The sequence below is a fragment of the Phacochoerus africanus genome, chromosome 9 (assembly GCF_016906955.1).
Source record: "Phacochoerus africanus isolate WHEZ1 chromosome 9, ROS_Pafr_v1, whole genome shotgun sequence".
Classification (NCBI taxonomy): Eukaryota; Metazoa; Chordata; class Mammalia; order Artiodactyla; family Suidae; genus Phacochoerus; species Phacochoerus africanus.
Window position 1 is genome coordinate 128,159,495 of NC_062552.1, and position 19,945 is coordinate 128,179,439.

The 19,945-nt window shown below is 63.9% G+C and overlaps 1 gene segment (V, D, J or C); it reads right to left on the reverse strand.

The window, feature by feature from the left end:
• Positions 1 to 7,595: 7,595 nt before the first annotated feature.
• Positions 7,596 to 19,945, reverse strand: part of LOC125135504 (immunoglobulin heavy constant gamma 4-like) — a 47,393-nt gene continuing 35,043 nt past the window's right edge. The window contains 6 exon segments of the C gene segment in view: positions 7,596 to 8,796; positions 9,024 to 9,154; positions 10,683 to 11,003; positions 11,087 to 11,416; positions 11,544 to 11,600; positions 11,927 to 12,220. Coding sequence covers positions 8,713 to 8,796; positions 9,024 to 9,154; positions 10,683 to 11,003; positions 11,087 to 11,416; positions 11,544 to 11,600; positions 11,927 to 12,220 — 1,217 coding nt within the window.

Below are 19,945 nucleotides of genomic sequence, written 5' to 3' on the forward strand. Positions count from 1 at the left end.
TGTGTGTGTGTGTGTGTGTGTGTGTGTGTGTGCGTGCATGTTGTGAGGGTGTGTTCTAGTTTCATTGATGTACATGCGACTGTCCGTTTTAGCTAGCAACAACACTTGCTGAAAAGACTGTCTTTTCCCCATTTTATATCCTTGCCTCCTTTGTCAAAGATTAAAGCCATTTGTCACAAACCCACAGCCAATTTAATCCTAACAGAGAAAAGCTGAAAGCCTTACCACCATTGCTGTCTTTTACGAACAAGGCAACGATGCCCAGTCTCACCACTTCTACTCAACATAGTCTTGGAAGTCCTAGCCTCAGCAAAGAGACAAACAGAAGAAATAAAAGGTATCCAAAATGGAAGAGAAGAGGTGAAACTGTCATTCTGTGCAGATGACATGACACTGTACAGAGAAAACCCTAAGGTCTCCACTCATAAACTGCTTGAACGGATCAGTGAATTTAGCAAAGTAGCAGGATACAAGAGCGACATTCAGAAATTGGTTGCGTTTCTGTATAGGAACAATGAAATGTTACCAAAGAAGTGGAAAACTATGACGTCTTGTAACATAGCAGGCCCAAAATTACATACCTCAGAATAAACCTGACTAAGGAGGTGAAATACTTATATGCTGAGAAATGTAAAACATTAATCAAGGAAATTAAAGAGGATTCAAAGAAATGGAAATATAGCCCATGCTCCTGGATTGGAAGAACTGATATTGATCCTTTGTATTTCTGTGGTGTCAGGTGTAACTTCTTTTTCATTTCTAATTTTATAGACGTGAACGCTCTCCCTTTTTTTCTTGAGGAAGCTGGCTAAAGATTTGTCGATTTTGTTGACGTCTTCAAGGAACCACATTTTGATTTAATTGATCTTCTGTATCATTTTCTTTACCTCTATGTCATTGATTTCTGCTCTGATTTTTGTGATTTCTTTCCTCTACTAATATTGGGTGGCGTCTCTTTTTCCTTTTCTAGATGTTTAGGTGTAAGTTCACATTGTTTGTTTTGAGTGTTATCTCTTTTCATGAGATCAGATTGTATTGCTAGGCCGTGTCCCCGTTGCCGTGCAAGTCCAGGGCGAATCCAGGAAACATAAGCCCCTCTAGGGGTTTCAAGTGAGAAGTGATGCCACCCAGGAAATCAAAGGTGTATGAAATCGGCACGAGGGCAGGCAGGATGCCCACGGGGGAGAAGGTCGTCGAGGCTCGGGGGCCCCCGGGAAGCCCAGGGCCTTCTGCCTCAGAGGGCTCCTCGGACTTGTGCGTGGGGGCATCAGGGCCTCAGAGAATGCCCCTCAACAGAACACAGTCCACAGGAGGAGCCCACCGCTAATCCACTCCAAGGCGAAAAGCTGAGCTCATTTCCACCAAGGTCAGGACCAAGACTAGGATGGCCACCCTCACCACATAGTTGGCCACCGTGTACTCAACAGAGCAGGGGACGTCCTAGCCCCAGCAGTCAGGGAAGAAAAAGACAGCAACGCCGTCCTTTTGGAAGAGAAACGTAAGACTCTCACTGTTTGCAGAGGACATGGCGCTGCACGTAGGAAGTCCTAAAGATACCACCAGGGAACTGCTAGAGCTCATCAGTGCCTTAGGTACCGTGGCAGGATACAGACTAATGCCCGGAAATCTACCGCATGTCTACACACTCCCAGCAAAAGGCCAGAAAGGGCAGGTGGGGGGGTAATCAAACTTATCAACGCATCCAGAAGAATAACATACCTATGAACAAACCTACCTAAAGAGGCAAAAGACCCGTGCTATGAAGACTAGAAGGCGCTGACGAAAGCAATCAGAGATGACACAAACAGATGGAAAGCCAGACCACGCTCCTGGATTGGAAGACTCAGGATTGTCACAATGACCGCAGTAACCATGCAGTCTACGCACCCAACGCCATCCCTATCAAATTGCCAGTGGCATTTTGCACAGAACTGGAACAGAAAAGATTTAAATTTGTATGGAAACACAAAATACCTCAAAGAGCCAAAGCATGTTGAGTATGAGAAATGGAGCTGGTGGAATCAGGATCTCTGACTTCTGACTATACTACAAAGCTGCAGTCATGAACACAGTATGGCACTGTCACAGAAACAGAGACACACATCAGCGGAACTGGATAGAAAACCCAGAAATACACACAAGCACTTACAGTCAATTCGCCCATGACAAACAAACAAGGATATTCAATAGAGTAGAGACAGCCTCTTCAATCAATGGTGCTGGGAAAGCCGGACAGCTACTTGTAAAATAGCAAAAGTAGAACATTCTCCAACGGTGTACACACACACGCGCACAAACCCCTCAAAATGTTTAAAAGATGTAAATGTAGCACCAGATATGTGTAAGTCCTGGAGGGCAATAGGCAGAATACACTCTGACATGAACCATCGCAATATCTCTTTGGACACATCTTCTAGATCAATGGAAATAAAAAGAAAATTAAACAAACGGGAACTAATTAAACTGAAAAATATGCTGCACTGCAAAGGAAACCACAAGCAAAACAAAGAGACAACCTACAAAAAGGGAGAAATGATTTGCCAATGAAGGGACCGCCAAGGGATTCATCTCCAAAACATACAAACAAGGCATGCAGCTTGATTATGAAGAATCCCATCAAGAAAGAGGCAAAAGACCTGCACAGGCATTTCTCCAAAGAAGACATACAGTTGGCCAAAAGCACAGGAAAAGGTGCCCACTAGTGCTCATCATTAGAGAAGGGCAAATCAGAACTGCCGTGAGGTAGCGCCTCAGTCCAGCCAGAATGGCCATCATCAAAAAGTCTGCAGACGGGATGTACATACTGGAGAGGGTGTGGAGAACAGGGAACCCCCTACGCTGTCGGTGGGGATGTAGGTACGACCACTCCGGAAAGCGGCGCGAGCTTCCTGAAAACACTGCGGACAGAACTGCCGTCCGACGCGGCAACCCCAGTGCTGGGCACACAGTGGGAGAGAACCACAACGTGAAAACGCACGGGCTCTCCAGCATCCGCCGCAGCACTCCTCGCAATGGCCAAGACAGGAAGCGGCCCAAGCGTCCGTCTGCGGACGGACGGTTGCAGAAGGTGAGGGGCGCACGCACAACGGGTTATCGCTCAGCCGTGAAAAGGCTGCGGCGATGCCGTTGGCCACCACGAGGTCGGACCTAGAGGTCGTCCTCCTCCTCTGGCTGAAGCGACGCGGCCGGAGACCGGCATCGCGCGGCATTGCCTGCATGTGGGATTGAAAGGAGGGGTACGAGTGGACTCGAAGCAAAACCGCGACGGACCCGCAGACGTGGGGCCACCGCACGCTTCCCCAGGGCGAAAGGCGGGGAGATGAGTCAGGAGGTTGGGATTAACCTCTCCACACACCGCTGTGTATGTGTCCTGACGTGTGTCTGCCTGTGTGCACGTGGCTGTGGATGCACATGTGTGTGTGGCTGGACCGCTGTGCCGGGGACCTGAAACTAACACAACATGGCGGATTTCCGACGGTGTAAAACTACACTTCAACGAAAGAGATTGCGAAAGAGGAGTTTGCGCCTCGGCGCGGCGCGAATGAATCCGACTGGCATCCGTGAGGACGCGTTGCCGTGGGCTGCGGTGTAGGTCACAGAGGCTGCTCGGCTCTGGTGTTGCTGTGGCTGTGGTGCAGGCGGCTGCTGCAGCTCTGGTTCAGCACCTAGGCTGGGCCCTTCCGAATGCCGTGGGTGTGGCCCTAAAACGGTATCATATGAAATAATATAGAATCAAGTCAAATGACGTTAAAAAACAAAAGAGAGAAAGGCCCGGAGGCTCCTCCTGGGGTGGTCTGGGTGCCCTTCAGGTGCGGGCAGCCCTGGCTTGAGGCCAGTCCTGTGAGGACGAGGCGGGCGGGCCCAGGGCAGAGCGGTGGTCCCAGCAGGACGCTCCCCGCCCGCGGCGCTGCTCAGGCCCCGGGCCGGCCCCGCCGCCCCCTTCTCTGCTCACCTCCGCCTCCGGGAGCCATCCCCTCCCTGCCCAGGCGGCTTGGCCAGCTTCCCCCTCGCCCCCTCCTCGGGCCCAGGTCCCAGGATGCATCGGGCGCCGTTTGTAACCACGGCCCTGAGCCGTTGCCCGGACACCTGTGTCTCCTGCTCCGCTGGACGTGTTTCCAGGGGCAAAGCCGAGGCCGTGTGTTCTGAGCCCCCAGGGAGCGGCCCCCACCCGCTGGCGGGGCCGCCCCGCGGGTCTCCGACGCCTGGGAGTGTTCACTCTTACTGTGAAGGTGGCGTGTGCCCAGCAGGACCCATTAGGCGCGCAGGCAGTACAGGTGGACCCCCTGTGTGATGCGGCCGCCGACATTTCAAAGGATTCCCGCGTGCAGAGGGCTCCTTCCCACAGGGCGTGTCGGGGTGGTGATGGAGGCCGTGGGGCAGGGGCAGCGGGTCGGCCAGCGCGGCTCGGCCCCGTGTGACGGCCAGGGCACCTCCTGCCCGTCCGGCGGGCTGTCCCTGTAGACAGAGGCAGGTCTGAGGCAGAGGGAGCAGCCGCCGCCTGGGCTGGTTCCTGCGGATGGTGGTCGTGTGTCCTGGGCGGGCGGCTGCAGCTGAGAGTCAGAGGTGTGGATGTATTTACGCGTGCTTTGGCCTTCGTCTAGGTACAGATGCGCTCGCCAGAGCCCGGACCCCCTGCCCTGCGAATGCCAGCGATCACGAAGGCCCCCTACCTGATCCCCAGGGCCCCCCACCCCCCTGCTCCCATCCCAGCACACCCCACCCCGTCACTTCCGGTCCCGGTGCATCTCCCACCCCACTTGCACAGCTACTCAGTGCCCCCCCAACCCTACAGGCCTCAGTGCACTCCAACACCTGCACAGGTCCCCACTGCACCCCGCCGCAACTGCCCAGATCCCCAGTGTGCCCCATCCCACCCGCAGAGCCGGCCAGCTCACCCCACCCCCAGCTGCACAGATCCCCAGTGCACCCCAACCCCACCGGCACGAGTCCCTAGTGCGCGCCATGTCTTCTGCACAGAATCCCAGTGCACCCCACCCCATGCAAACAGATCCCCAGGGCAAAGCCACCTGCTCCTGAACAGATTCCCTGGGAATCCCATCGCACCCGCACAGATCCCCAGTGCACCCCACTCCAGTAAATCCCCTGTTCATCCCACCTCCGTCAGTGCAGAGCCACAGTGCACCCCCCGACACACACACAGGTCCCCAGTGCCCCCACCCCAGCTGCCCTGATACCCAGGGCAGCCTCCCCCCACTCGCACAGTTTCCTCAGGGAAAAGGAGCTTTGCTAAGAAAGGAGCGAGGCCACGGTGAGTGGGGGTGGGGCAGCTGGGCCGAGACGGCGGCGGCGGCCGCGTGGACCCCCCGGGAAGCTCCTTCCGTGAAAGACCCCCTCCCACCCCGAGGGCCTTGCCCACAGCCCCAGGGTCCCACGGCCTCTCCCCAGGAGGCTTCTCTGCCTCCTCATTCTGCAGGCCTGGGGCCTGGGGTGGCCAGCAGGGAGGGTGGACCACAGGGGTGGGGGTGGGCACAGGGACTGGGCTGGGCACGGGGGGCACGGGCACTGGGAGCTGGGGGCAGGGAGGGGCGGGCTGAGCCTGGGGAGGGAGGCCTGGCGGGGCTGGGCTGGCTTCGGACTCCGGAGCAGGGTGCACGGGGACCGTGGGCCGGCCTTGGCCTCTGAGCCCTCGGTTTGGCTGTGGGCTCTGAGTGTGGGCTGGACCGTGGGCCCGCGCTCTGTTTCGAGGGTGGTTCAGTGCGAATGGGTGGTCGGCACCCACGTCCAGCGGGGTCTCTCTGCGGGGGAGCCACGCTCTTCTGGGACTGGCCCCAAGTTGGGGGGGCCCCTTAGTGCCCTCGGCTTTGGGGCTGAGCTGGAAATCCTGGACGTCCGTGTGCCCGTGTGCCCGTGTGTGTGTGTGTGTGTGTGTGTGTGTGTAAGACGCAGATGTGGGTGTGCGTGGGCAAGGTGAGATGGTACCGGTGTGTGTAAAGCTAATGCTGGGGGTCTAGGGGTCAGGAGGCCGCGGGGGGCTGGCTTCAGGCTCACTCAGGGGAGCGCGAGGGGCTCAGGGGCTGGCGTCGGGCCCTGGGCCGGGGGTGCGCGGGGCACGTGGAGAGGTGGGGTTGCCATGGGATGAGGCGTTGCTGGGGGTCAGGGTGGGAGGCCTGGGTCCGGTGGGGGAGTTCTCGAGGGTGCGGGGGCCAGCCCCGCTGTCGCCATCCTGGCGCTCCCGCGGGAGTGGGCCGGCCAGGGGCTGATCGCTGGTGCGGGGACAGACGTGAGGGCCAGGGCCTGGGGCTGAGCAGGCTGCGTGGCCCATGGGCACGTTCAGGTTGGGCTAGACGTTCAGGGTGAGGGAAACGGAGGGTGTGGGGTGAGCCCCAGGACCGTGGCCTGAGCGCCCAGAACCTGGAGGCGGAGGGCGCTCCGTGCCCTGCATGCCTGGACCCCGCTGTCCACCCCACGTCCATGCTCTGGCCGCACGTCCCGGCCTCCCCGTGTCTGGTTCAGGGACCCCTGGAGCGACGCAGTGCATTCCCTGCACACTGCTCTGGCTCCATCTCCGTCCTGTTTCCTGTAGGATGCTGGAGGGGCCCTTGCCGAGGCCCTGGGGTCTGGGCCAGGCTGAGCAGGACCACAGCTCCTGGCCTGGGAAGCCGTGGTGCTGGCCTCGGCCTGGGGCTCCTCCCCTCGCCCCGAGAGGCTTTCAGCGCCAGCATTCAGCGGCCCCAGGCCATGTCCCCAGGGTGACCCGGCTCCTGTCAAACGCCTCCCTGGGACAGCCCCGGGCTGGCCCTGTCCCACTTCCTGGAGCTGTGACTAGGAAGCATTGGCAGCCGGGCCCCTTGCTCTGCCCTTTCAGGAGAGTCCTGTCCCCTCCAGCCCTGGCCCGAGGGCTGTTCCTCTGGGGCGGGATCACCTGTGCGAGGTCGGCATCCTGGCCGCACCCTGGACAGATGCCGGCGGGCCGGCGGACATGGGGGCCCGGTCGCAATCACCAGGCCCCCTCCCTGGTCCCTCACCGGAGCCCCGAGCGGCCCCTCGGCTTGTCCTGGGAAGCGCTAGGCCCTCTGGGCAGCCCAGGCGGTGGTCTGCACCCGAGGTCCCCTTAGCGCCCCCCCCCCCCACCCCGCGTCCTTCTCACTGACCCGTCTGTCCTGAGCGCTTGAGCCGGGTCCAGCTCTGCTCCCTGGGCCAGCCCTTCTCCCGACCTCTGTCCCCCGATACCCCCTGGCCTGGCCTTCCCAGGCCCTCCCTCCTGTCACACACATGGTGACATTCAGTCCCCTCCTCCTTGGAGCGAGCGGTACCTGCGAGCTCCCTGCAGTGCTGCCTCCCGGGCTGTGGCCTCATGTCACCCCAGGAAGACCTAACTCTCAGCTCTGAGTTGGTGCAGTTGGTTTGGCGACCCCGCCGGCTGCGGGGTTTGCGACAGCAGCACAGGCTGATGACACAGCCAACGCACGCCAGTCGCTCGTGGCCCCGCCAGGCCCCAGGCTGGCCGCTGTGTCCAGGAGGCTTGGGGGTGGGCGTGGGGACGCTGGGGGAGGGGAACACCAGGGGCGAAGGTGGGGGGAGGATGCCAGGCTGGGATTCGCAGGGGAGGCGGGTGACACAGGCAGAGGTCCCAGTGAGCTGAGGGGTTGTAAAAGTGGTTTATTGCCGTGAAAAATGAGAGCAACAGTGAGGAGAGTGTCTGGGCTCCAGACACTCACCAAGGAGAAAGAGCGACCACAGCTTGGCAGATGAGCCTTCCCTCCCAGTCCCGAGGCTGCTCCCCGGATGCCATGAACCCACTTGGGGTTCCCGTAGAGACAGGGCGGGAGAGTCAGTGCGGGGCCGGCTTGGGGGGTCCGGGGCCTGGGGCTCGCTCCTGGGGGTTCTTCACCTCTCACCCAGGCCCCGGGGCAGGCAGAAGGAGCTCCTGCTGGATGGAAGGATGGATGGATGGATAGGCGGATGGACGGGTCTCAGGCCTCGTACCTTGGGATGGGCTGGCTGCCCTGTACCCTGTGCGGACCCGCCACCCCTGCCTGTGTCCAGCGAAGGCCCGTCCTGCCCGCGGGGGTCCGAGCCAGCGGGACCCCCTCCAGGAGGCCAGTCTGGCGGCACCTCACCGCTTCCCTGGGCAGGGCTGCTCTGTCCCCACCGGGGCTCCTGCCGTGGCCTCGGGCCCAGGTCCTCTTCCCTCGAGTGCCCTGGGCTGGAGGTGACCTGAGCGCCTGTTGGTGGCCCGTCTGGGAACTTCCCCGCTGGGAGACGCTGGCGTTGGGGGCAGCTGTTCCCACTCCAGGCTGTGACACAGGAGCCTCCTCTCGGGGGCCCTGCCTCTGGAGCCCGGTCTGGACGGGGTCCACAGGGAGCCCGGGCCCTGTCCCGTCAGCCGCTGGACGCCGGTCTCCTCGTGGCCGGCTGGACCCGCTGGCTGAGCCGGGCGTTCCTGGTGAGGACATGTGGCCCCGGCGGTGTCCCGTGGCTCTGGCGGTGGCTGGTGGTGGTGGGTGTCCATCAAGTCAGGTCGGGGCCCGAGCTGCTGCCCACTCGGGCTTCCGAGGGGTGGTGGGGGTGCGGGGCGCCTTCTGAGGGGGCCGCCAGGCCCGAGGGCGGAGGTGCGGGCCAGGTGGCCGAGAGCCAGAGGTGCGGGCGAGGTCAGAGGGCGGAGGCAGGCCTGGCGCAGGCGGAGCAGCTTGAGCTGACGGACGCGGTCCTGTCGGGTGTGGGGCGGCCCTGGCCGCCCTGGAGGGCGCCCTAGGCCCCCTGCCCGATCATGTTTCTGTAGTCGGGGACAATGGTGCGCTTCAGCTCCACCACCGGCGAGAAGATCCACTTCACCTGCAGGGCGCACGGGGTGAGGGCAGCCCGGGCCGCACGTGGGCCGCCCCCCAGGGTCCGCCGGCCAGCCCCGCGGTCCCCGACAGCCACCCTGTCCCGGAGAGGACCAGAGGCCAGGGCGGGCACGGGGAGGGGCCGTCACAGTGACAGCATGGCGGCAGGGCAGGCCAGGGAGGGGCCAGCAGGGGGCTCCGGGGCACGGGTGACAGCGGGGCTGGCCCGCTCACCTTGAAGAGCGTCACGGTGGCGCTGTAGCACACGCTGAGCAGGAAGAGCGTGATGAAGATGGAGATGGTGGTCCAGAGCCCGTCCAGCTCCCCGTCCTGGGCGTCGGCACAGCTCTCCTCCAGGAGCAGTTCTGCACGGGGAGGGGTGGTCAGTGCTGTGCCAGCCCGCGGGGCCTGGGGTGGCTCCAGGTGGGGGACCCCCCGGCTGAGCTCAGTGCCTGGCCCCGGCCCCGGCCCCCCAGTCCTGCATCCCGGGCTGAGTCTCAGCCTGGCCGGGGATGTCCTGCCCCCTCTCCTCTGGTGGGGGCCCCCGAGCATGGGGACCGTCTGGGAGGGGGCGTCCTGACCGGGCAGGCCAGTGGCTCAGGCCCCGCCCGCTCCCCGAGGGGGCCAGGCCCGGAGGGTGGAAGGTCAGCCGAGCAGGGGCCCGGTGGGCTCTGGCCCAGGGAAGGGCCGAGACGGCCTTGGGGTGTGTGTCCCCGGGCGGAGGGGGCGGCTGTGCTGGGGACAAGCGGGCTGGAGATTTCTGCTTGTTCCGGAGGGGGCGTAGGTGCCAGGGGAAGAGCGGGGCCGGGCGTCGGAGCGGGTCCGTGGGGTCTAGTGTGCAAGTGTGGCTGAGCAGCCCGTGGGGCCTCGGGGGATGGGGCCGGGCTGGTGTCCCCGGTGAGGGTGTGTGAGACCCAGCTCCATGCTCTGGTCTGTGAGGGCCCGGGGGTGTACACATGTGTGCGTGGGTAGGTGTGTGTGTGCCCGGGTGTGCGTGCATGTGGATGCAGGCGGTGGGCGGGTGTGCTGGGAGGTGGGGGCGGCGTGCATGCGTGTGCGAGAGCCCGGGTGTGCGAGTGGAGGAAGGCGGTGGCGGGGGGGGGGGGGGCCTGGTCGCTCGGTGGGAGGGGCTTGATTTCAGTGGGTCTGGGCTCCACTCCTGGGGGTGTCTGGGACTGTCCCTCCCCTGGACACTCTGGGCTGCCTACCTCTGCCCCTGTGGGACACAGGGATGAGTGCTGCCACGAGTGCCCAGGCCTGGCCCCCTGCGGGGACCAGCAGGGCAGAGCCCGGTGGCCTGAGGCGGGGTGGGGGCCTGAGGCGGGGTGGGGTCCTGATGTCGGGTGTTTGCGGGAGGAGCAGGGCCGTCCCCACCCTGTGGGCACAGGAGACCCAGGAGACAGGCAACCTGGGGACAAGGACGGGCCGCTGCCCCTGAGCTTGGGCTTGGACAGAGGCGGGACGACCTGGGCAGTCATTTCCCCGAGGGGGTCTGGAGGGCTTCTCCCGTCCGTCCACACACAGCAGCCGGAGCAGGTGTGCCAGGAGGGCAGCCCACAGGAGAGGCCGCCTCTGTCAAAGCTCCCTCCTCGGCCTCGGGCAGCCCCCAGGGGCCCTGTGCAGACCCCCACTGACCGGGTCTGGCCCGGGTGGGACCTCTCCCCCCGACGCCACGGGGACGCCTCTGGCCCAGAGCCTGTCCTGTCCCTGGCCCCGCGGGTGGCGCCTGCTCTGGGGCTCTGCCTCGGAAAGAATCATGACAGCGTTGCGGGTGCCAGGGTGGCGTTGGGTGCTTTATTTCATGCTGGCCTGGGACATATGTACACAGGGCTGGGGCTCAGGTGAGCTCTTGGGACCCGAGAGCACGTGGGGTGCAGCGAGTGGCTCATTTACCCGGAGTCTGGGAGACGGACTTCTGGGTGTAGTGGTTGTGCAGAGCCTCGTGCATCACCGCACACTGGAATAGGTCTCCACGCTGCCACCTGAGCTTGTCCACCGCGAGCTTGCTGTACAGGAAGTAGGTCCCGTCCATGTCCTGCTGGGGCGGGGTGGTGCGGTAATTGCCTTCTGGCTCTTGTTGTCCGTTGCTTTGCCACTCGACATCGATGTCAGGTGGGTAGAAGCCAGTGACCAGGCAGGTTATGCTGACTTTGCTCCTGGACAGCTCTTCCCAGGCTGGGGGCAGGGTGTACACCTGCGGCACCCGGCTCGGCCCTGGGAGGCCAGACATCTCTGTTAGCATGATGGTCCCCCCAGGCGGCCCCACGGGACCCTCCCTGCCTCCCCACCCCACGCACCTGTAGCCTTGGAGATGGTCCTCGTGATGGGGGAAAGGAGGTCTTTGTTGTTGACCTTGCACTTGAACTCCTTCCCCTTCAGCCAGTCCTGGTGCTGGATGGGCAGGACGCTGACCACGCGGTAGGTGCTGTTGAACTGCTCCTCCATCGGCCTCGTCTGGGCCGTGTACAACTGTATGCCGTCCACGTACCAGGAGAACTGGACTTCAGCCTCCTCCTGGCTCACGTCCACCACCACGCACGTGACCTGGGGTGTCCGGGAGATCATGAGGGTGTCCTTGGGTTTTGGAGGGAAGAGGAAGACCGAAGGTGCTCCCAGGACCTCTGCAGCTGGTGGGGGAGAGAGAGTGTGGGTCAGCTCGTGGCCTGGGCTGCTCCTGGGCACCCGTGCACCCTCGTGTTGAGACCCAGCTCAGGCCACCTCTTCAGGGAGGAGGGTCAGGCCCGACTGACTCACCTGGGCATGAGCAACTTTCGGGACAGAGGGGATCGGGGCCTACGGTGTCCTCGATGTCTGCAGAGAGAGCACACAGGGTCACTGCGGGTGGGGAGGGCCCAGGGCTGGGCTTAGGTCAGGGTCAGGTCTTGGTACATCCCAGAGCAGCTCGTGCTGCTGGGGGCCCAGGGCCGGGGGAGGGGTCCCGCCTGTGCCCACCCTGGCCTCTCCAAAGTGCCGAGTTGACCCCTCCCTGAGCCTGGGCCTGCAGGTGAGGGGGACAGAGGGGAGCGGCCCTGACACCCTGGGCGGGACCCTCCATCCTGGGAACTGGTCCTTGCGGGCAGGGGGGCTCACCCCGGCCTGTCTCGACGTGCACTCCCGCCCCCAGCGCAGGCACTCACCAACACGCTTGTCCACCTTGGTGTTGGTGGCCGGGTGGTAGACGTTGCACGTGTAGCTCAGGGTGGACAGGCTGTTGGCCGCCACGGTCACCATGCTGCTGAGGGAGTAGAGCCCTGACGGCTGCAGGACGGATGGGAAGGTGTGCACGACTCTGGACAGGGCGCCCGAGTTCCAGGTCACGGTCACTGGCTCGGGGAAGTAGCTTGAGACCAGGCAGCCCAAGGCCACGTTAGGGCCAGACGTGTCCCTGCCGCAGGGGGCCAGAGGGTAGACCGATGGGGCCGTGTTGGGGGCTGGAAGAGAGGAGGCTGCGTGACCGCCAGGGCCTTGTTCCTTGTGGGGCGGGCAGCGAATCGGGGCCGCTGCGCCCAGCACCCACTTGCTTCCAGAAAGTCCGCAGACCAGCCGCCCAGCTCGCTGCCATTGCAGCTGCAGGTTCTGGACGCAGCTGCCTGGTCAGAGCTGGGTGAGTGCCTGGATGAGACCCCGCCAGGGCCCAGAGCCCCTGTGGGTGCCTGTCCCGACCAGCGGGTGGCCTGTGTTCCTGGCCAGCTTCTGCTGGTCCCCTGAGGCCACCGTCCTGCTTCCCCAGCCTGGCAGGGACACTGCCACCCACTGCCACCCACTGCCCATGCTCTGCTCCTGGCCCCTGGTCCCGGCCTGCTGTTTGCTCTCCAGGCCCCGTTCCTCTGGGTCAGCTCTGCAGTCAAGGCCCGTGCGCGTTGGTCCCTGGCACCAACATGCCCCTTTGCCTGGGCGAGGGGAGGCAGTCTCCTCCGAGGCCCCTCCCCTGCCATCCCTCTGGCCCAGGCCCAGGCTCCAAATCTGGGCCTCTGGGCCCACCGGTCCCTCCTCCACCGGGGCTCCTGGCTTGGCCCTGAGCTCACCCGAGGCAGCTTTCCCCAGAGCCCCGGGCCCTGTAGCCCAGCTCTGGGCCTCCCAGCTGCCTGCTCAGGCCAGAGCCCTCCCTCTGCTCCTGCCCTTCCCGCTGCCAGCCTGCCTGGCAGCACTGCTGCAGCTGAGCCCTTCTCCTGGCCTTCCTCTCCCGCGGGGCGCCAGCACCCCAGGCGCCCCTGCCCGGCTGGGCCATTACCCACCCCCTCGTCTGCTCAGCCGTTGCCTGCAGCCCCATCTCAGGCCCAGAGAGGCACCTCAGACCCTCTGACCAGGTCCACTGCCCTGTGCCACTGTTCTCACTCAGGACTCCAGCTGCTCTGTCCTATGTCCTCTCACTTTGCCCTGGGGCCCACGGTGTCTGTTCAGGCCTGCCCCTTCCCCGGGTTCTCAGAAACCTTCCCCCCCAGGGGTCCACTTTCCAGCCTGGCTAGCCCTGCACCCGGCCCCTCCCTCCAGCCTGGGGTTCCCCTGATCGAGCCCCTCTGCTGCTGCCCCTGCCCTGTCCTGCATTCCCCCTGGCCCTTCTCACCTGCACAGCTCCTCCTTCTCCCAGGAGGTGCCAGGGCTGCTCCCTGCCCTCCGAGCCCGTGTTCATCTGCCTGGGCTCTACCGGCTCGCAGGGGCTCCCAGGTCTGACCCTTGCCCTCCCATCCCCTGTTCGCCAGCACAAGCCTAAACTGTTCCCAATAGCTCCAGGTTTAGCCCCCTGCCCTCCAGCCCCTGCTCACCTGCACACGCTCCTCCTGACCCAGGAACTCCAGGTTCTTCCCCTGCCCTCCCAGCTTGTGCCCACCTGCTGAAGATCTAAAGCTCTCAGGATCCGAGGACTGCCCCCAGCCCTCCCAGGGCCTGTTCACCTGTACAAGCTACACCTGCTCCCCAGAGTTTCATCTTCAGCCCCTGTCCTACCAACCCCTGCTCACCTGCACAAGCTCTACCTGGTCCCAGGAGCTGCCAGGACTGCTCCCTGCCCTCCCACCCCCTGCTCAACCACACAAGCTGCTCCTGCTCCCAAGACCTCCAGGGGAAGCCCCTGCCCTCTGAGCCCCTGCTCAGCTCCCCAAGCTCAACCGCCTCCAGGAGCTTGAGGTTCAGCCCCCTGCCCTCCCAGCTTCTGCTCACCTGCCCGAGCTCTGCCTGCTCCCAGGAGGTCCCATGACTGCCCCCTGCCCTCCCAGACCCTGCTCACCTGCCCAAGCTCTACCTTGTCTCAGAAGCACCAGGTGCAGCCCCTGCCCTCCCAGCTCACACTCACCTGCACAAGCTCTAACTTCTCCCAGGAGATGCCAGGCCTGCCCCCTGACCTCTCAGTTGCTGCTCACCTGAAAAAGCTCTACCTGCTCCCTGGAGCTCCAGGTACAGCCCCTTGCGCTTCCAGCCCTCTGCTCATCTGCTCACAAGCTCTAACTGCTTCAAGGATCTCTAGGTTAAGCCCCCTGCCCTCTGACCCGCTTGCTCACCTGCCCAAGCTCAACCTGCTCCAGAGCTCCCAGGACTGTCCCTTGTCCTACCAGCCTCCATCTCACCGGCACTAGCTTTACCTTCTCCCAGGATCTCCAGGTACAGCCCCTGTCCCCCCAGCCCTGCTCACCTGAACAAGCTGTACCTGCTCCCGGGAGCTCCAGGTAATGCCCCTCTGGCCTGCCAGCCCCCTGCTCACTTGCACCAGCTCTGTGTGTTCCCAAGAGCCTTAAGGACAGCCTTCTGCCCTCCCGGTTCCCTGCTCACCTGCAGCCTACCTGCCCCTTTCCCTGGGGCTCCTGGGCCTCAGCATCTCCACCCCGCTTCCTGCCCCCGAACCCTCAGCCTTGTCTAGCTCCACTCCTGGCTTCCTTTCTTTCCCAGGGCCGGCCTTTGTTCCCGGAGCCCTGGGGGCCCACCCTCTCTGGGTAGCGTCCCCCTGGCAGAGCCTCCGTCCCACCTGGTCCCCTCCCGGAGGGGCTCCTGACCCTTCTGAGCTCACCCTCTTCTCTCCGTGACCACCCTTGGAGCCTGTCTGGGCCCTGGCTCCCTCTAGTTGCTGGCTCAGCTGCACTGGCGCCCAGCTCCCAGCCCCTGGCTCCCGCTCCTGCCCTCAGGCCCCTGGCTCCCGTCAGCCCTCCTGCGGCCTGTGGGGCTTTAGGCTCAGTCCCTGTGCTGCCAGCTCTGGGCACACAGGAGCCCGGCCCGCCTTGCCTGCTCTGCTCCCGGCTCACCTGCTGGCCGTGGCCCTGGCTCCTTCCCCGGGACCCGACAGTTACTGCTTTCATACCTGCCCTGGGGCTCAAGCGGGCTCCGCCAGCCGGGACGGGAGCCTGCAACCCCAGGTGACCTCTTTGTCCCCTGCGCTGTGTCCGTCTCTTCCCTGGGTCCTCCGCCCAGACCCACCTGTCCATCCTGGCCTCGTCCTCAGCCCCTGCCCAGCCCTGTGCCTCCAGCAACCTGGCCGAGCAGATCCCTCAGGCCTCTGACCCCAGCCCATCATGTTCCGCAGAGGCCTGGCGGCCCCACCGACCTCCTCTGGCCTCTGAGGCACCACCTCTGTTTGCGTGGGCGTGCCCCTGCCAGGACTGCCTGGTCCCTGTGCTGGGCGGGCGACATGACCCGCGTGCAGGCTGCGTTCCCTGGGCTGGGTCGGCTGCAGCCCTGCTGTGGGGTCTCCCCTCCTCGTCCCGCCTCCGCTGCCCCTGCCCCTGGTCCTCGTGAATCCCACGCACCGAGTGTGGGGGCCGAGGAGGTGGCTCCCCTGCTGCCCCGGGCTCCGGGCCCCTCCTGCTCTGGCCCCAGGTGCAAGTGGCTCCTTGTGTCTGTGCTCTGTGCCTGCAGCCCTGCTTCCTCGGGTGGGTGTCTGGTCCCTGGAGGCACGACCCCCCTGCCCACAGCCCTGCACACTAAGAATGGGATTGAAACCGGGTGGCCCGGCTGCTTCCTGAAGTTCCCTTTTCTTCTGGTTGCTTTCTGTCCCAGAGGGCCTGGGGAGTCCAGACAGTGCCCTGGCGGCTCATGTGAGTGTGTGGGGTGGGTGAGCGGTGGGGAGGGTGCGGGAACTCAGGACGTCATGGTTCTCTATGTCCCACGGGGATTATGCCGCCTGGCCCACTGCAGCCCGGGTGCCAGGCCCCTAGTGTGAGCCCTTGGTTGCCCGACCCCACCGGGCACCTCTTGTGACCCCCGCGTGTGTGGCTGGGCCCAGCCTGCTGCCCAGACCCAGGCCCGTGCTGCCCACGTGGGGACAGAGTTCCCAGGAGTTGTGAAGGTGGCCTCCGGCCGAGAGCGGGCTGGCGGGCAGCCGCTCACTGCTCTGCGTGGACCGAGACCTGCCGGCCGTGCGTGGGGGTCGGGGACCCTCTGTCCTCATTCGTGGAGGGCCGCAGCTGCCCCCGTTCCCTGTGCGCCCCTGGGCCGTCCTGTAACTTCAGCATTAGGCTGGGATTGGGGACCCCTGAGGGACGTCTCAGCCCCCACCCCGGCTGTGCAGCGGGCCTGGGGTGGTGTTGGCCTGAATCCTTCCAAGCGGCCAGTGGACGGTGTGGGCGCCGTGCTGCCTCGGGCCTGCCCCGATCCCCGTCCAGCGCCGTGGGAGGCCACCGTTCCGGGAGACGCCTTGAGGGGGCACAGGATGGAGGTTCCCATCTGGCCCGTGGGTCACCGGCTCTGCGAGCTGTGCCCACGTGTCTCCAGCGGTTGCCCAGGAAGCCCGTGGAGCTTTGTAGCCTCTGCTTGGCTCAGCAGCCCCGCGAGTCTGGCCAAAGCCCTGGGAGTGTCTGGGCTCGGGGCCGTCAGGCCCCAAGAGTCGCGTGCCGCCATCTGCCCGGCTCTCTGGCGAGGTGAAGTGGCAAGTGGGCCCTGCCCGGGGCTCTGCCTCCTCCTCGTGGTGCCGGGCCGTCTGCCCCTGGTCCTGGAGGTGGCTTGAGGTCAAGGCGAGTCAGTCGTTCTCGTGCTGGTCAAGGGACCCCTGCCTTCCCCGGGTCCACGTGGGGGGCAGGCCGGTCCGGCCGGGACGGCGTGACCACGAGACTTGGCTGCACAGGGCCCTGGGCTCGATCAGAAGCCACCCTGTGTCCACATCCCCGTTCGCAAGGTCCCGCTCCTCCTGGAAAAATCCTTTCACAATAGAAACCGTGGTGCTGCAGCCTGGTCTGCTTTCAGAAAGCTTCGCCACGTGGTTCCAAGAGCAAGGAGAGGCTTGGAAGACATCCTCGCAGCCCCTTCCTCTGGCCGGGTCCCCGGCTGGGATGTTGGAGCCGAGGTGCCCTCCCTGCCTCCAGCCCAGCGAGCAGGCCCCACCCCACTCGTGGCTCCTTCCTGGCTGGAGCCCACCCGCTGCGGCCGCGTCCCCAGGTCCTGCCCTGCCCTGCCCTGCCCACCCCTCTACTGGGCACCTCGTGCTGCACAGGATCACCAGGGTGCCGGGGTGGCCGCCGTGTGCCCGACAGGCAGCCTGGGTCTCATTTCCGCTGTGCTGGGGTCGTGTCAGCGGCCGCTGCAGGACAGAGACCTGTCGGCCGTTCCACCTTCACGTTCTGTCGCTGGAGGTCGTTTTCCTTGTTGCTGTGGCTTATCCAGGTTGAAAACTGGAAACGTACGTCCCTCTAGGCCTTTCAAAGGAGCATTGATGCCGCCCCTGAAATCGAAGGGGTGTAAAGTCAGAACGATGGTTGGCTGAGTGCCGACAGGGTACGGTGGCCAAGGCTCCGTGGCCCTGGGAAGGGTGCGTTCTCCCGCCTCATGGGGGTGCTCAGACTTGTGGGTGGAGCACTCAGGGTCTCAAAGAACCTCCTCCTGGGGAGGTGTGGGTGCCCTTCAGGTGCGGGCAGCCCTGGCTTGAGGCCAGTCCTGTGAGGACGAGGCGGGCGGGCCCAGGGCAGAGCGGTGGTCCCAGCAGGACGCTCCCCGCCCGCGGCGCTGCTCAGGCCCCGGGCCGGCCCCGCCGCCCCCTTCTCTGCTCACCTCCGCCTCCGGGAGCCATCCCCTCCCTGCCCAGGCGGCTTGGCCAGCTTCCCCCTCGCCCCCTCCTCGGGCCCAGGTCCCAGGATGCATCGGGCGCCGTTTGTAACCACGGCCCTGAGCCGTTGCCCGGACACCTGTGTCTCCTGCTCCGCTGGACGTGTTTCCAGGGGCAAAGCCGAGGCCGTGTGTTCTGAGCCCCCAGGGAGCGGCCCCCACCCGCTGGCGGGGCCGCCCCGCGGGTCTCCGACGCCTGGGAGTGTTCACTCTTACTGTGAAGGTGGCGTGTGCCCAGCAGGACCCATTAGGCGCGCAGGCAGTACAGGTGGACCCCCTGTGTGATGCGGCCGCTGACATTTCAAAGGATTCCCGCGTGCAGAGGGCTTTGCTTGGACTAGGCTCCCGGAAGTCCTGATGGGTTTGCAGCTCCGGTGCTGAGTCCTGGCCTCCTGTGCGACCACTCCCCACCCATGGTCCGGTGTCCTGTGAGTGTGAGTGAACCTGAGGCTCCCCCCCAGGGTTGCTCCCCTGTGCCTCCTGACCCCCACCCCTGCTGGAGGGACCCCCGCAGACCATAGATATGTGTCTGTGGTTACCGCATGCGGATTCAACCAACTGTGGGTTAAACTATGTATTGGAAAGACAATTCTAGATAGTGCCACAAGTAAACTTGAATTTGCTGCATGCTGGCACCTTCTGAAGTAGCGTTTCTATCGCATTAGGTGCGACAGTGACCCAGAGTCGAGTTACAGCCTCTGAGAGGATTTGCACCCAAATTTGTGGATTGTACCCAAGTTTCACCTCATTTTATGCAAGGGCCTTGCATGTCTGTGCATCTGGGGGGGTCCCAGGACAAATCTCCATGGGTCCTGAGGAGTGACCCCCCAGTTGTGGGGCCTCCTCTTTAACTGAAGTGCTTCCTTGAGCCTGGTGCCACCTGGGCAGCTCTTGCTGTGACCTCGGGCGTGAGCTCCCGTGTGACTCTGTGTGTGCTGGACGTGTGTCTTGGAACCCCCTCTGTCTGGACAAGTGCACGGCAGTGTGGTGTGTCCTGCCCAGCCCCAGGCCGCTCTCCATCTGCGGGTCCCCAAACAGCCTCAGCCAGTGCCGGCCTTTTGGGTGGCCAGATAGGTGGGCAGACTCCTTCAGCCCCTGCCCCGCATGGCCCTCGTGGGCACCTGCTGCTGTGGGCTTCTCTCTGCGAGTCCTGGACCAGACCTTCCACGTCCCCAGAAGTCCTTCCTGGAGGTGCACGGTGAAAGGAACGAATGAAAGCCGGGGGTCGTCCCGGTCACCCTCAGGTCCACCTGGAAGCAACAGGGGGAGTCATGTCCCTCTGACTCCGGTCACAGAACATTCTAGAAGCACTGACCAGGCTCAGGAGGGGAGCCTCTGCGGTCGGCATCCGCTCACGATGGCTGGGGTGGGCTCTTCTCGTGCATGGGAAGCCGGCTGTGGTTGGCTCGGAGGATCCCACAGTCTGTCCGTGGCTCCTCTGGACACCAGCCTCGCTCCAGGTGGGGCCTCTGTCCTGTTCCCTCAGGGCCGAGCCCCCGACCCCACCGCCCTGCCCCAGGTTGTTGGCTTGGGGGCGTACCGGCTGGAGGGAGAAGAGAGGCCCCTGGCTCTCCCTCCCGGGCAAGGATCGCCTTCTGCAGGTTGCAAGGGGCCCCGGCTGGCGTCCCCCGCCCTGCCCCCACTTCAGGTCTGGGGACGGGCTTGCTCTTCAGTCCCCCTCTCCACCTCAGCTTCGCTGGCTGGGCCTGGACCTTAGACTAACAGGGCAGATCCGCAAGAGGGGACAGCGGGAAGGGGAGGGCCACACACACACATAGCCCTCAGGAGGAGGATGGACGGGAAGGGCAGTTAGCAATGGGCTTACACAGGCCCCGACCTAAGGACCTGAGTTCTAGACAAGGGGCAAGCCAGAGGGAGGTGGCCCTGCGCTCTGGGCAGCGTGCTCAGGGAGGCAGACTTGGGGCTGGCGGGAGAGGCGTGAATCCAGCTTGGAGGTTTTCCAGGGCGTCTTCCTGCCGTGTCCTGAGGAATTGCCCTGCTCCTCCTGGCAGAAGGTGGAAGGCAGAGAGCTTTTCTTGTGTTTGCTTTTTAAATTGCCTGGAGCTCAAAATAATTCTTATCTCAAAGTGGAACATATTGGGGTGGCAGGTCGAGGGTCCCATGCTTGGCCCCTGCCC